The sequence below is a fragment of the Chlorocebus sabaeus genome, chromosome 1 (assembly GCF_047675955.1).
Source record: "Chlorocebus sabaeus isolate Y175 chromosome 1, mChlSab1.0.hap1, whole genome shotgun sequence".
Classification (NCBI taxonomy): Eukaryota; Metazoa; Chordata; class Mammalia; order Primates; family Cercopithecidae; genus Chlorocebus; species Chlorocebus sabaeus.
The window spans coordinates 113,613,902-113,627,825 of NC_132904.1; the positions used below are offsets into that span (position 1 = coordinate 113,613,902).

The window sequence follows — 13,924 nt, forward strand, 5'->3', positions numbered from 1 at the left end:
GACTGAATCTTAAACAAAAACAAGACCCTAGAGCCGAGTTAAGGAGAGGGAAATGGTATTTTAGGCCAGAGGCTTAGGATGTGCGATTGTCTCCCCTTTCTGAAGAATGGTGACCTTGGCTGCTTTCCTCATCTGGTTCCTTGGCTTCCTTTTCTGGAGCAAAAAAGTTAAGAAAGAGGACCCTCTATACCAAGAGGACCATCTGTCCCGGTATTTCCCAGAGGGTCCCCTTTTCTCTGTTAGTGGGGATGGTTCAGTTTCTCACAGAAATATAGGTGAAACAAGAAGGGAGAGACCGGAAGGCCATGGTCTGCAGCCAGCCCTCCTATCCGCTCCCTTTTTTCTTACGGTGTGTGGCTGATAGCCCCGGAGTCCTTTCTGACTCAGGGCTCAGTCCCCCTATTTTTACTACTATCACCTCACTTTATTACTTGTGTTATATTTTAGTTGGTTAACTGGAGTGGGCCTGTGTGATTTTCCTTCTTGATGGGTGAGAGAGGGAGATACGTGATGAGCATGATGTGGTCTGTAGGGGGAGACAAGTTGTGAGTTGCACGCTAGAAGGGGAACGAGGTGGGGCGGGAAAGGCTGCATGCCCTGCCGTTGTCTGCAGGCTCTGCCCATGCTGATGTGATGAGGAGTGGCAGCCCTGGCAGGGAGCCCTTCTGCTGCAGGCACCAGGAGGCACTCACAGGCAGCATTTCTATTTTTAATGTAATTTGGGGGAGCTGGGTTTTAGTTCAAGCCCTGCCCTTCCTCACCCATCCAGATGGCAGGGTTAGCCACAGCTGCTGGGGCTTAGGCTGCCAGTGGAGAGGTGTGGGGGCTGTGGGCACAGGGCTGGGGACCCTACTGGGGAAGACAGAGTGAGCTGTCTCCCGCCCCACCTCTCTTGTTGACCCTGTGTCCCAGAACAGACGGGGCTCCTGTTGGTGTGACAGAAGGAGTGCAGGTCCTAGGATCGGGACTGGCACTGGCAGAGTCTTTTCTTTTTGTTTTCCACCTTAGGCTGGGGGAGAGGGAGAGGAATGTGGGAAGAGGAGCTAACATTGGTGGTGTGCCTTCTTTGGGTTGTGAGTTGGGCCTTACGTATATGAGCTGCTTTGATCCTCACCAGAAGCCCTGTGAGTTGCAGTATACGATCCCGTTTTATACAGTGGAGGAGACAGACTTCCCAGGCAGGAAGAGCTAGAACAAAGGGTTGACCCCAGGCTGACTACACTGCTATCCCCCTGTGGAAAATATTTGAAATGATCAGGAATATTTCTCCCCTCCAGGCTGGGTGACAGAGTGAGAATAGTTCTTGTCAAAGAACTTGCCTCAAAGAATAGTTCTTCCTGCCTCCTTTTTTTTAACTGACTCGCTAAATGTCACTAGTCACCCAAGCTTTAAAATGAGATTGTTGTCCTGTTTGGTTTTGTTTTTGATGGATGATGTAATTGCTGACTGGGAGGGGGGCATCATTGTCTGCTGATGGGGCCTGGGTGCTTGGGGGTCCCTGAAGGTAGTGAAGGAGCACTTTGTCTTCCTCCAGGTGCCAGGTGGTGCCCTTTTTGTCTTGGGCACAGCTCTCTCTCTCTCATTCTACCAGTACTCCATCTCTCCGGGACTTATCCTTACTCATGTGCTTGCCTGTGCCCCCTGATTCTGCCCTTAATTTCAGCACCCTTGTAATTCGCTGGCACACTGCTCATCTGGGCTTCTGTGGATTTGGGGGTACTCATGGATTTCTCTGCTTTCTCTGCGCGGCTTGCAGTGCAGGCTTCCCGCAGCAGGAGGCAGGATTTTCTTTTTCTTGTGTGTTCTGCTTCGGCCTCTGGCGCCTGACTCTATGTGTAATGGCTGTGGTCTTCTGCCACATCCTCCCCAGGCCTCAAGGCCAGCCCAGGGAGCAGCTGTGAGCCTGGGGGCTTAGCCAAAGCTTGGGGAAGCTTCACTGTGCAGTAGATGAACCTTCCGTTCTGTGTCCTGTATGGTCCCATCCTCTGGAGAGCAACTTCTCAAGCTTTCTCTTAAGCTTGAGAGCCAGCAGGAGGATGGAGGGACCCAAATGCAGTCCCTCCAACACAGACTCTTTACTGCTTCTCTCCTACAGGCCCAGCAACCACTGGGAATAGAAGACAAGGATGACAGCCAGTCCAGCCAAGATGAGCTGCAGAGCAAGCAGTCCAAAGGCTTGGAGAGGTACCATAGGTGGGAGACTATCCCCAGGGGTGTGCCTTCAGGGTGGTGTGGACTTGGCTTTGGTGGCTGGCCTGGCTCAGTGTATACTTGCTTGGCAGCAGGTGATGAACTGGCTGGATGGCCTTGCAGGGTCTGTGTGTGCACATACGTGTGTATATGTATGTGCGCGTGTGTGTACTGGCAATGTGTATATATGTTTGCATGCATGAGCAGACCCTCTGATTCTCCACCAAGATGGGAATGTGAAGTGCCACTGGGTGCATTTGGCAGGACTCCAGGCACCATTGTGGGGCCAGGGCTGATTAAGCTGTGTGTGTGCCTGTTATGGGCCAGGGCTGAAGAAACCTTGTGGAGGTCTGGAGGAGTCACATTGGAGGGTTGGTACTGCAACTCAGAGCTCTGAGCCAGGGCCCTGCCACATCAGAAATGGCTGCAGCTATCTGTGAGTGTGCAACTGTGTGTGATGTGACAGGGGCTCTCAGCTTCTCAGGCCTGAGCCCCATGACAAGCGCTGCCACCCTAGAAGGGGAAGGAGAATGGTCATTTCACTTTTAGACCCTCAAAACCTATCCATGACAGCTTCGTGCATTTTCTAGTCTGACCTCTTGAGTCTGGCTTCTCTTTTTCTCCCCACTTAGTTCTTCCACCCCTTCCTGGCCCCAGCGATGGGGAGCTCTGGGGATGGGCACACTTGTGAGTGTGTCCTGCTCTGATTCCTGAACCAAGCAGAGGCAGCATAGGGACCCCTGTGGAGCCTGACTCCAGTCTAGGCAAAAGGGGGGCTCAGGAGGGAGTCACTCCTTCCCACATGTGTGGCTGCCTTGCCCTGCTGTGGCTCTCCACGGATGGATGTGGGGACGGGGCTGGAGCATAACCCAGGAGGAGGCAATGACCTAAGTCCACGCACTGTATTCCCCAGTTCTCTTCCCGCTCTCCAAATGGAGGGACCTGACTCCGCTGCTCTGCCTGTCCTGACCAGGTTATCTCCTCCACTTCCACATGAGGAGCGGGCCCAGAGTCCCCCTCGAAGCCTGGCCACCGAAGAAGAGCCCCCCGAGGGCCCCGAGGGGCAGCCCGAGTGGAAGGAGGCAGAGAAGGCTGGGGAGGACTCTGCAGCCAGCCTCAGCCCGCAGCTCTCCCTCCAGAGGTAAGGATGAGGGGAAGCACCCCTGGGTGGCGGCCGCTCTGCGTGTAGTGGGTATGTGTGCTAGTGCTGAGAGAGATGGGGCTGGGGTTGGCTTGGGGAGGGAGTGGGGAACTGGGGCGGGTTTGTAGCCTCAGCAGCAGCAGCAGCAGCAGCAGAGGCTCTGCTTAGTGTCCCATGGGAGCTGGATATGAGGACATGTGCCTCTTCCTAGTCCTCAGTCTGCAGCTGAAATGAGGGTATGTGGTCTGATTAGAGGAACTTAGAAACTCTTGAATAAGGAGGTGTCTTTTTTGTCCCAGGTGCCTACCTGCAAGGGGCTGGAGCAGAGACTGGTGTCACCCTGGCTGCTCCATTCCTGCCAGGAAAGCCCTTTCTCTAGTCCCCTCCCTGCCAGCACCCCTGTTTCCAATAGTCATCCTACTTCTAGTCATTCAGCAGCCCCAGCTGGAGCTCTGTTATGTGCTCGGCCCAGAGAGAGGGAAGCCCAGATCACTCTGAGTCCAGCTGAGAGGACCTTTTTTTCCTAGCCTAGTCCAGAGCATGGTGGACATTTGCTAGTTCTCTGTCCCCCTAGCAAGAGAAACATGCTGGTCTTAGAATTTATTGGGTTGGAATGAATCACTAGGGAACCTGAGCAGCATCGATGTGCAATCAAAGCATCCACTGAACACCTGCTATGTACGGAGCTCCTGGGGTACCATAACCATCCTGCTTCCATTGTGAGGCAGGAGTCTCTGGTCTTTGATGCAGATAATTCAGGGAGAGGAAGGGTGGGGAGAGGGAGGTTTAAGACCTGAGGTAGGGAAACTGTTGGGGCTCTCTCTCTTGTCTCTATCATAGCTCTTTGACCCCAAATGGCATGCGTCTTAAGCCTCTTGCTTTCTTACTGGCTTTAACACAGTTGTTTCCTTACTGCTACCAAGGGAGCAGGCCCCAAGCCCACCTGCTGCCCACGAGAAGGGCACGGAGCAGCATTCCCAGGCCGAGGAGCTGGGCCCTGGGCAGGAAGAGGCAGAGGAGAATGAGGAGAAGGTGGCGGTCAGCCCCACCCCGCCAGTCTCTCCAGAGGTGTAAGGGCCAGTTTTGCGTGTCTGTCCCTGTCCTCCTCTGCGTGTGGGCTGCTTCAGTGCCTATTGACTCTTGGGTGGTGGGAGGTGGGGCTCAGGCTCTGGCCAGGGGTTAGAGTATAGGGAGATTAAGCATGTCCTTGGTGCTCTGTGTGCTGTCTTGAGAGCCTCACGCAGGCGTGACTGATCCTTACCTGGGATTAGCTTTGGTCCCTGGGGCTCCTGGTCAGGACTTGAGGTACAAGGGCGGATGAGGGGGTACCTCCTGGCTCATTTGCTAAACTTGCTAAATCATGTTTCCTGTCTACCAACCACTGTTTTTCTCTTCAAAAATGTTGTTGAGGTATGTAAGTACACTGCAGTACGTAGGCCTGAAGTGTACAGTTCAGTGAAAGTTTGCATCTGTGCACACTGTATAACAGCCACTCAAATGGGGAATGTCTCCATCCCTCGAGGAAGTTTCCTCGTGCCCTTCTCAAGCCACCCACCCCAGGTCTTCACTGTTCTGACCTCTGAGCTCCAAGTTTTGGCCAAAGGGTCGTTTTTCCAGTTCTCCACTTCACATAAATGGAATTATACAGTACACAGGATTGATCTTTTGTGCTTGTGTTCAAAGCTCAATGTGTTTTTGTGGTTCACCTATGTTGAACCAAGTACTTCTAAAATTTAGAAATCATTTAGCTTTCTCCTTCCATTGTCACGCTTCCCCTTCCTACCCATTTTTCAGATGAGGAAACTGAGGCTCAGAGAAGTGAAGGGATTCATCTAAGGTCACATCGCTAGTCAGCGGCAGAATTAGAACTAGATTCTAGGCAGGGCACGGTGGCTCATACCTGTAATCCCAGAACTTTGGGAGGCCAAGGCAGGCGGATCACCTGAGGTCAGGAGTTTGAGACCAGCCTGGCCAACATGGCAAAACCCCGTCTCTACTAAAAATACAAAAATTAGCTGGGCGTGGTGGCGGGCGCCTATAATCCCAGCTACTTGGAATACTGAGGCAGGAGAATGGCTTGAACCTGAGAGGCGGAGGTTGCAGTGAGCCGAGATCATGCCACTGCACTCCAGCCTGGGCAACAAGAGCGAAACTCTGTCTCAAATAAAAACACTGGATTCTAGTCACTAGAGCCTTAGACTTCTGACTTAGCCTGCAGCCACTGTTCCTTTTCTCTGCATGGAGAAAGACAAGGGTCAGGACTTAAACATCTTCCCTTCTGTGAACTGAGCAGGTCTAAAGGATTTGGGACTGACTCATGAGCAGAGACAGGTTTACGCACACGTTACTCACAGCAAGTTCATGCACACATTACTCACTGAGAGCTGGCAGGGCACGTGAGCTCAGGATCTCGTGTCGTCACCATAACATTGTAGGAGTGGTGTAGGGAAGGGGTAGTCACGTCTTTCCGGTGGTGATACATCCTACAATGGAAACTGTGACCTTGAGGAATTAGGAATTATACAGCCTTCCTGTCACCTTGGTGGCTGTGGTCAGCCAGTTCAGGATACTTTCTCTGAGGACAGGAGGTGGGTGTAGTTCAGAGAGAGGAAGACTGGGCCGACGTCAGAGTGGTGTCTTCCCAGGATCTCTAGAGTGAAGCCTGGGCAGCAGGGCTCAGTTGGGGCCTCGGCTTCCCTGGCTCCTCCTCAGCTGCCTTGGCTGATTCATTCCCTTCCCTTGTGTTTGTCCTGCCATCCCAGCAAGGCTGCCCCTGCTAGGGTCTCAGAGATAGTTGACAACGCAGTTTCAGTTTACACCATCCCCTTAGGAAATGCCTTCTGTTCTTTCCTGAGTCTCTTCAGGCCCCATCACTTCCTTGTTATTAATCTTTACAGCTGCATTAGGAGCAAATGGGTTGTCTAGGTTTTGTGGGAGTAGTTCTGTGTCTGTCAGCTTCCAAAGGTGTAGGCAAGCTGGGTCTGAAGGGTTAGGAGCAGAGGGCAGGCTAGAGGGAGCAGGTAGGCCAGAAGGCAGCACATGCCACTCACTGAATGCTTTCTGGCCAAGGCCAGGACTAGGAAACAGGAAGATTCTCCCCTTGTCATGCCAGCATCTTTCATGAGGATGTGCAGAGAAGAGGGTGAAAGAATCAAAACCACGAAGTTGAGTATGAGAGGAGACATAACTTTTGTGGTAGTACCATGAAATCCGTTTCGCAGTGTTCCCAGGTGCCATTTCCCCGCCCTCTGCTCTCCTTCCCTGTCTCTCCCTGCTTTCCCTTCTGGCTTTCTCACACGTATCTTTGAGCTACTTGCTGGTCAGCCTGAAATGATTATGCTCCTGCAGAGCCTCCCCTTTGTCACTCACTGTAGGAAACTGGGTCCCACTGACTCTGATACCTGAGGAGTTGGCCTAGAAATCAGAGCTGTTTCTTCCCCTGGAGTCCTCAACTTCCCGATCATGTCATGGATCTTTCAGGCATTGTTTACTGCCTTGGACCTGAGCTAGCAGTTTGAGCTACTAGATCTTTAAAACAGGGCAAGGGAGAAGAGGTCCACTGACAGACGGCCCAGCTTGCCTCTGTGCAAGCTCACTGGTGCTCATAGCCTGGGCACATGCCCCACGTGGTGTGATGCCCCATCTTTCCAGAGCATCTGTCCCTAGGGCTCCACATAGCTTGCAGCCTGCAGGAGAGAGAGACATTCAAAGGTACCATCTCAGGGAAAAAAGATGTTTTCAGCCAAGGTTGGAAATGAGTTGGAGGGTTGATGAGGCGGAGAGCTGTTGGGGAAGGCTCTTTCTGAGGGCAGGATTCTCAGAGGAGGTGGCAGCCACATGTCTTACATCTGCATCAGTTGGGCTGTGTCAGGGGACTCAGAGGAAGCCAGGCTTTGGAAGAAAGGAGGAGATGGAGTTGGGAGCAGAAAAGAATTGAAGGCATAGCTCAAGATCATTTCTGGTCCAAGTTATGATTTTAGGAAAGGGAAAATGAAAGGTCTTTATGGTATTTCAGAGATGACAGTAGCCTGTCCTGTCTTCCTCTCTGTCTAGTCTCAAGGTGCTGCAGTGGGATTCCTAAGCCCTTGTTTTCCTCTACTGTTCTAATCTGATCCTGCCCGCTGCTTTCCATCTGCAGTGGGGCTCGAGCTGGAGGGAGAAGGGGTTCTGAGTCCCCAGCAGGGAAGACCAGCTCCCCTGTTTGACTCTTGCCCAGCCCTCTTTGTTTTGGGTCATGCCACACTTTCTGGTTAGGTTGACTGATCCACCGTGCCAGGCCTGCAGCAGCCTGAGTGCTGTGCGAGGAGGGTGTGTGGTGAGACCAGTTTCCACTGTGAGATTGAGGGACCTGGATGTGCAGGCACATTCTGGCCTTTAGGAAAGTCACTCTGGAAGGCAAAATGCTTTATCCTGCTCATGCTTTCCTCATGCTTTATCCTGCTTATGCTTTATCCTGCTCAGAATGTTCTCAGGATTCCTCTTTGGGCATTTCCTTGAAGAACCAGAAAACAAGCAAAATAACAGTCCTTATTACTTTACACACATCTTTTTAATGGATACCATTATTCCTGATCTCACCACCCTCTTATGCATCCAGGTCAGCTCTGAATTCCTTTTACTCATTTCTAAACATTTAATTAACTCTAAGCAGACGAAAACGTGCCCCCACGGGTAGACGGGGAACATGGCACTCATGTGCACACTTGCTACGTTTTTTGGCTTAGGGGAGCATCTGCTCCTGGCCCCCATGGTGTTGTGATAGGGGAGCTTCCTATTCCTGGGCTTTCCTGGACTGTTGTAGTTCTCAGAGCTAGGAGACCTGCTGCTGCTTCTTTCATGGGCCCATATACATTGGCCACTACTCAGTTTGGGAGGCAGAAAGCAGTCTCTGGGGACTGTTCCCAAATTGCTGGCATGAGCCTTAAGTAGCAGGCAGAGCTCTAGTGGGGAGGTGGTAATGGGGCTATGAGCCATTCTGGGAAGGAATCCAGTAGGGACAGAGCTTCACTCTCTCCCTGCTGCTGCCAGCTCTTGAGCTGTAGCTTCAGATTTTGACCTTGGGCCACAACCTCGTAAGTCAGCTGAGAGCCTGCTGTGGGCTGCCCTTCTCCCTTGGCTCTTGGGGCCTTAAACAGCCACCGTGGGGCTTGTCCTATAGAACAAGCATTGACCATATCTCTTGCCTGCCCTTGGGTGAGCTGTTTGACTCCTGATTGTGGGCCCTCCATTAGGATTCCATTTGTGATGTTCTGTATTCATTCTAACCTGGATGCAGAGGTGGGTGGACATTAACCCTGTGATGATATGCCATTCCCCACCCATGGCAGGCGATTCACAGAGCCTGTGGCTCCCCCAAAGCAGCTCTCAGAGGCTGCACTAAAGGCCATGGAAGAGGCAGTGGCCCAAGTACTCGAGCAAGACCAGAGGCACCTGCTGGAATCGAAGCAAGAGAAGATGCAGCAACTGCGGGAGAAGCTGTGCCAAGAGGAGGAAGAGGAGATTCTCCGGCTTCACCAGCAGAAAGAGCAATCTCTCAGGTCCTGCCCTTTCCCTTGGGCATGCTTCCCGGGGCCTTTCAGGGGATGTGAGGAGCCAGGGACACCCTCTCAGCCTGTGGACCACTGGGATGCCCATGGTTCTACCAAGACCAACTGAAGTTGGGAAACTTTACCCAACAATTTCTGCTTACATCTCATTGGTTACACCTAGATGCAGAGAACACTGGGAAATGTAGTCCTTTAGCTGACCTCTTTACCCAGTAGAATAAAAGCAGGGTTCTGTTGGTAAGGAAGAAAGGGAGAATGGATATTGAGCTGTTAATGAGCCATCTGTCACAGTCCCAGGATGGGAAAGGTACTACGAAAAGGTGTTAACATTTCATTTACTTGGCAATTTAACTAAAGGCTGAGTCTTGTCCTCTTGTACAAAACATCTAAGAGTGGTAGAAAATTATTATTTTTAGATGATACCTAGCAAAGTATATATAAAACATTTGTGCTTAATTTAGAGAAAATAAAACAGAAAACCAACATACAAGTACTGGGAAGGTCGGAACAATCTCTCATGAGCCCAATGCAGGAAGCACTGACCCAGGGTCTGTCCTTATATTGCATCCTTGTGGATCCTCCACCAGGGAGCATCCCAAAGAACAGACACCTCCAACCCCCTAGCATCCACCTCTTCCAGCCAACTGAGAATTGGGGCAGGGGTCCACCCAAGCAGAGTGTGACTCACCTTAAGGTGCAGCGCCTTGGAGGAAATCCTGGCGGTGTGTCCCTGTCAGCCCACCAGTCCCCTCCCCTCTTGCTGGCCACCCTGAGCTTGGCTGACTGTACTTTCCATCCCTCTCCCAAGGCCCCTGACTCCAGAGGCCCTCTTAGGTTGTGGGGAAGACTGGAATGCCAAAAGTGTCTTGATTCATGGCCTGGAACATAGTAGTTGCTGAACAAATAGCAGCAATTACTTTTATTTTCAGTTGAAATCAATGCATGTTCAGGCATTCTTGACTAAGTGACTTCTCTGTGGACAGTGCCTTGCCTGACTTTCTTCAAAATAGTTCATCACCAGAACCTATTTCTGTTTATGCCCAAGCCTTTCTGAGGAATGGGCTCTTCTTCCCTCTGCTGGGAACTTCCATGTGGTAGAAATTTCTGGAAGCCACAGCTGATCTTATAACAAATATTTCTGGAAGGAGAAGGCAGGCAGATTGGCCCTTAGTTTCTTTCACTGTAAAATGAAGGGATTGGACTTAAAACTTCTAAAGTCCCTGCCAGCTCTAACACTGTTGCTGTGTGTAAAATTTAACCATAGGACAAAGAGAAAGGGTTTCTGGGGAATCTAGAAGGAAGGATTTTTACTTATTTCAAATTTTCTCTCTCTCTCTCTCTCTCTCTCTTTTTTTTTTTTTTTTTTTTTTTTGAGACAGAGTCTTGCTCTGTCGCCCAGGCTGGAGTGTGTGGCTCATTGGGCTCACTGCAAGCTGTGCCTCCCGGGTCACACCATTCTCCTGCCTCAGCCTTCCGAGTAGCTGGGACTACAGGTGCCTGCAACCATGCCTGGCTAATTTTTTTTTTTTTTTTTTTTTTTTTTTTTTTTTTGTATTTTTAGTAGAGGCGGGATTTCACTGGGTTAGCCAGAATGGTCTTGATCTCCTGACCTGATAATCCGCCCGCCTCAGCCTCCCAAAGTGCTGGGATTACAGGCGTAAGCCACCATGCCCGGCCAAATTTTCTCTCTTAATGGAAGAAAGTAATGGTGTTCGTATCTTGAAATAGGAAAGAATCCTAAGTCTTTTTTTGGCTTTAGGATTTGTTACTGCAGCTTTTCAAAGGAATTGTCTTCCGAATCATGTTTTTCCTAGGCTTTAATTCCCTGAGTGCCCAGCACACATCCCCTGGTCGTGCGGGGCTGTGTGAGGAGTTACTTGAAAAGGATGTGGTTTGTGTAAGCAGGGGGATGTCTGCTTAGGATGAAATGGCCACTGTTGTTGGTGTGGAAATAAGATAACCTTTCGTAGATATCACAACTTGCTTATAGTTTGGGGCTGTATGATGCTGTTCAAATTCAGTTAATTTATTAAGCACCTACTTTATGTCAGCTACTATGTGTGGTACCTGGGATATAACAGATTTTAAGACAAGATTCTTTCTCTTGAGAAGCTCCCAGACTGGCAAGGAAACCAGAGATACAGAACATCGATGAATTATGATGCCATGTGATGCATGGTGCAGAGTAGCATGGGATAAGAAAGGTCCCCATGTAAAGTGATGGGAACAGAAAGATGAATTGATAAGCTTGGAGGGAGTTGGAAAGACTTCCCAGAGAGGGAACTGGGTGTTGAGCAATGAATATGGGTTTGCTAGATAGAAAAGGGAATTCTTGGCAGAGGATCTGGGAAGGAAGAGTGTGGTAGAATGGAGGGACGGTGACTCAGCTGATGTGCTTAGTGGAGTGAAAGAATGTGGAATCAGGTTGGGTGGCTATAGCTATCTTTGAGTGAGTGCCATGCTGAGGTGAAGCTGTTGACAAGAGGGGAGCCTTTGGAAGAAGTGCTGTATTACTGAAACCCAGAAGCCAGTAGTTTCCTTTTTTTTTTTTTTTTTGGAGATTGAGTCTTGCTCTGTTGCCCAGGTTGGAGTGCTATGGTGCGATCTCAGCTCACTGCAACCTCTGCATCCCAGGTTCCAGCAATTCTCCTGTCTCAGCTCCCAAGTAGCTGGGACTACAGGAGTGTGCCACCATGCCCGGCTAATTTTTGTATTTTTAGTAGAGATGGGGTTTCACCATTATGGCCAGGCTGGTCTCAAACTCCTGACCTCAAGTGATCCACCTGCCTCGGCCTCCCAAAGTGCTGGGATTATAGGCGTGAGCCACCATGCCTGGCCAGTAGTTTGCTTCTTGAAGCAAAGGGGAGTTCATGGTTCCCTCATTATCCTGGAAGGTATTATGGGAGGCAGCTGTAGACCCAGAGACTGAGGTTAGACTCATCTTTAAGATTTAGGAAGCTTTGACTGGGTGCAGTGGCTTACGCCTATAATCTGAGTGCTTTGGGAGGCTGAGGCCAAAGGATCACTTGAGCCCAGGAGTTCGAGACCAGCCTGGACAACATAGCGAGACTCCATCTCAACAATTAGCTGGGTTTGATGGTGTATGTCTGTGGTCCCAACTACATGGGATGCTGAGGCGAGAGGGTTGCTTAAGCCCAGGAGTTTAAGGCTGCAGTAAGCCGTGATCACACCACTGCATTCCAACCTGGACAACAGAGCAAGAACCTGTCTCCAAACAGGAAAAAAAAAAAAAAAAGATTTAGGAAGTTTCTTAGGCAGGCAACAGGGCTATTGGAAACTGACAACCACAGCCTGTGAATAGAATAAAGACCTTTGTGGTTTCTCTGACAACCTCGCCTTTCCTTTCCATCTCAGTTCCTTGAGGGAGCGACTGCAGAAAGCCAGTGAGGAGGAGGAGGCCCGGATGAGAGAGGAGGAAAGCCAGAGGCTATCCTGGCTCCGAGCCCAGATCCAGTCCAGCACACAAGCAGATGAGGACCAAATCAGGTAAGTGCGTGCTTACCTGTGAGCTGCCCAGCCTCGTGGAGGTGACCCCAGGGTACACAGGGCCATTCCCAATCCACTCTGTCCATCCAGGGCTGAGCAAGAGGCTTCCCTGCAGAAACTGAGAGAAGAGTTGGAGTTTCAACAGAAGGCTGAAAGGGCCAGCTTGGAACAGAAAAATAGGCAAACGCTGGAGCAGCTCAAGGAAGAGATGGAGGCTTCGGAGAAGAGCGAACAGGCTGCCCTGAACGCTGCTAAGGAGAAGGCTCTGCAGCAGCTGAGGGAGCAGCTGGAAGGGGAGAGGAAAGAAGTGAGTCAGTCAAGTGGGGACCTCACCCTCTGATATGTGTCTGGGCTGCCTGGGAGGGGACCGAGAACACAGGGAGAGGAAGGGCAAGCCTCGGGTGGGCGTGCAGGCTGGGGAGCCAGGTGGAGAGTAGGTCTCACACATAGACTGGCATGGGAGATGGCGAGGTGACTGCCTGGGCCCATTACTCCATATGGACCAAATTAGCTCAGGGCAAGAGCTTGCTCTGCTGTCCATGGCAGGGCAGAGGATGCAGCAGGCATCCCGAGGCCCCTCCAGGGTCAGGCTGGTTGGCAGTGGTGGCTGGAGGTTCTCAAGCAGAGAACCATCAGAGGCTTGAAGGGGAGTGTCCTGTGGATTTGAGAAAATTGGTGACTGAAAGAGATTTAGCCAGACCAGAGGTTTTGAGACAAGGGCGCTCTGTCCCTCAGAGACAGCGAGGGACAGCTGCAAGGGCCTCACTCCCCACTTTTCCCTCCTTTCTTAGGATGAGAGGCTAGCAACATAGCAGGGATTTTCTCTTTGTCCATACTCCCTGTACTCCAGTCAGATGGCTGGCTTCTGAAGGTTTTAGCACAGTCTCTCTGAGCACTTGCAGTGCATTGGAGTTCCCTTGTCTTGCTGTAGTGTTTTCCATGTCTAAAAGCTGCAGCTTTGCACCTCACCAAAATAAAAAGAAGGTTCTACATGGCCTGACTTAATGATACCATCCAACCTGGCCCCCCTGACTTGGATCTTATTTACCAGCATGAGCACCGTCTGTGGACCTGTGGCCTAGTCTAAAGGGAGGGGGTGGGAGCAGAGAGCCGAAACTTACTGAAATGCCCCTCTCTTCTGGCCTTCATGTTCCTGTTCATTTGCCAGTTGTAGACTTCAGGGGCTGAGTTATTTCAGAGGAACAAAGATGTGCTGTGCTTCCCCGTGCTTCCCTTGACCCTGATCTCAAGGGGTTGGGGGTTGGTAGTCTTCCTGGCTCTGCCTCCCACCATGGTCAGTGCCTGGCCAGCTTCCCTCACAGTCCCTTTGCTCCTTCCCAGGCGGTGGCAAGGCTGGAGAAGGAGCACGGTGCTGAGCTGGAGCGGCTCTGCTCCTCTTTGGAGGCCAAGCACCAGGAGGTGAGACGCAGTATTCTGGGCCCCCTTCATGGCTGATTAACAGAATTCAGCCCCATCCCTGGCTACTAGGCAGTGAGCCTCTCCCTCCAGCCCCTGGGGATGGATGCCAGGTCCTCAGAAC

At 51.2% G+C, this 13,924-nt stretch overlaps 1 protein-coding gene across 7 annotated transcripts in view; it reads left to right on the forward strand.

The window, feature by feature from the left end:
• LOC103248558 (centrosomal protein of 164 kDa) overlaps positions 1 to 13,924 on the forward strand; it is an 86,212-nt gene that overhangs the window by 51,335 nt on the left and 20,953 nt on the right. For 5 of the 7 annotated variants that reach the window (XM_073021321.1, XM_038005151.2, XM_008021013.3 and 2 more), the window contains 7 exons: positions 2,096 to 2,193; positions 3,164 to 3,331; positions 4,255 to 4,401; positions 8,659 to 8,868; positions 12,253 to 12,384; positions 12,475 to 12,691; positions 13,726 to 13,803. In XM_073021321.1, the coding sequence (XP_072877422.1) occupies positions 2,096 to 2,193; positions 3,164 to 3,331; positions 4,255 to 4,401; positions 8,659 to 8,868; positions 12,253 to 12,384; positions 12,475 to 12,691; positions 13,726 to 13,803 (1,050 nt within the window). The remainder of the gene's footprint in view (positions 1 to 2,095; positions 2,194 to 3,163; positions 3,332 to 4,254; positions 4,402 to 8,658; positions 8,869 to 12,252; positions 12,385 to 12,474; positions 12,692 to 13,725; positions 13,804 to 13,924) is intronic. The other 2 variants (XM_008021014.3, XM_038005154.2) reach the window with 2 other exon arrangements.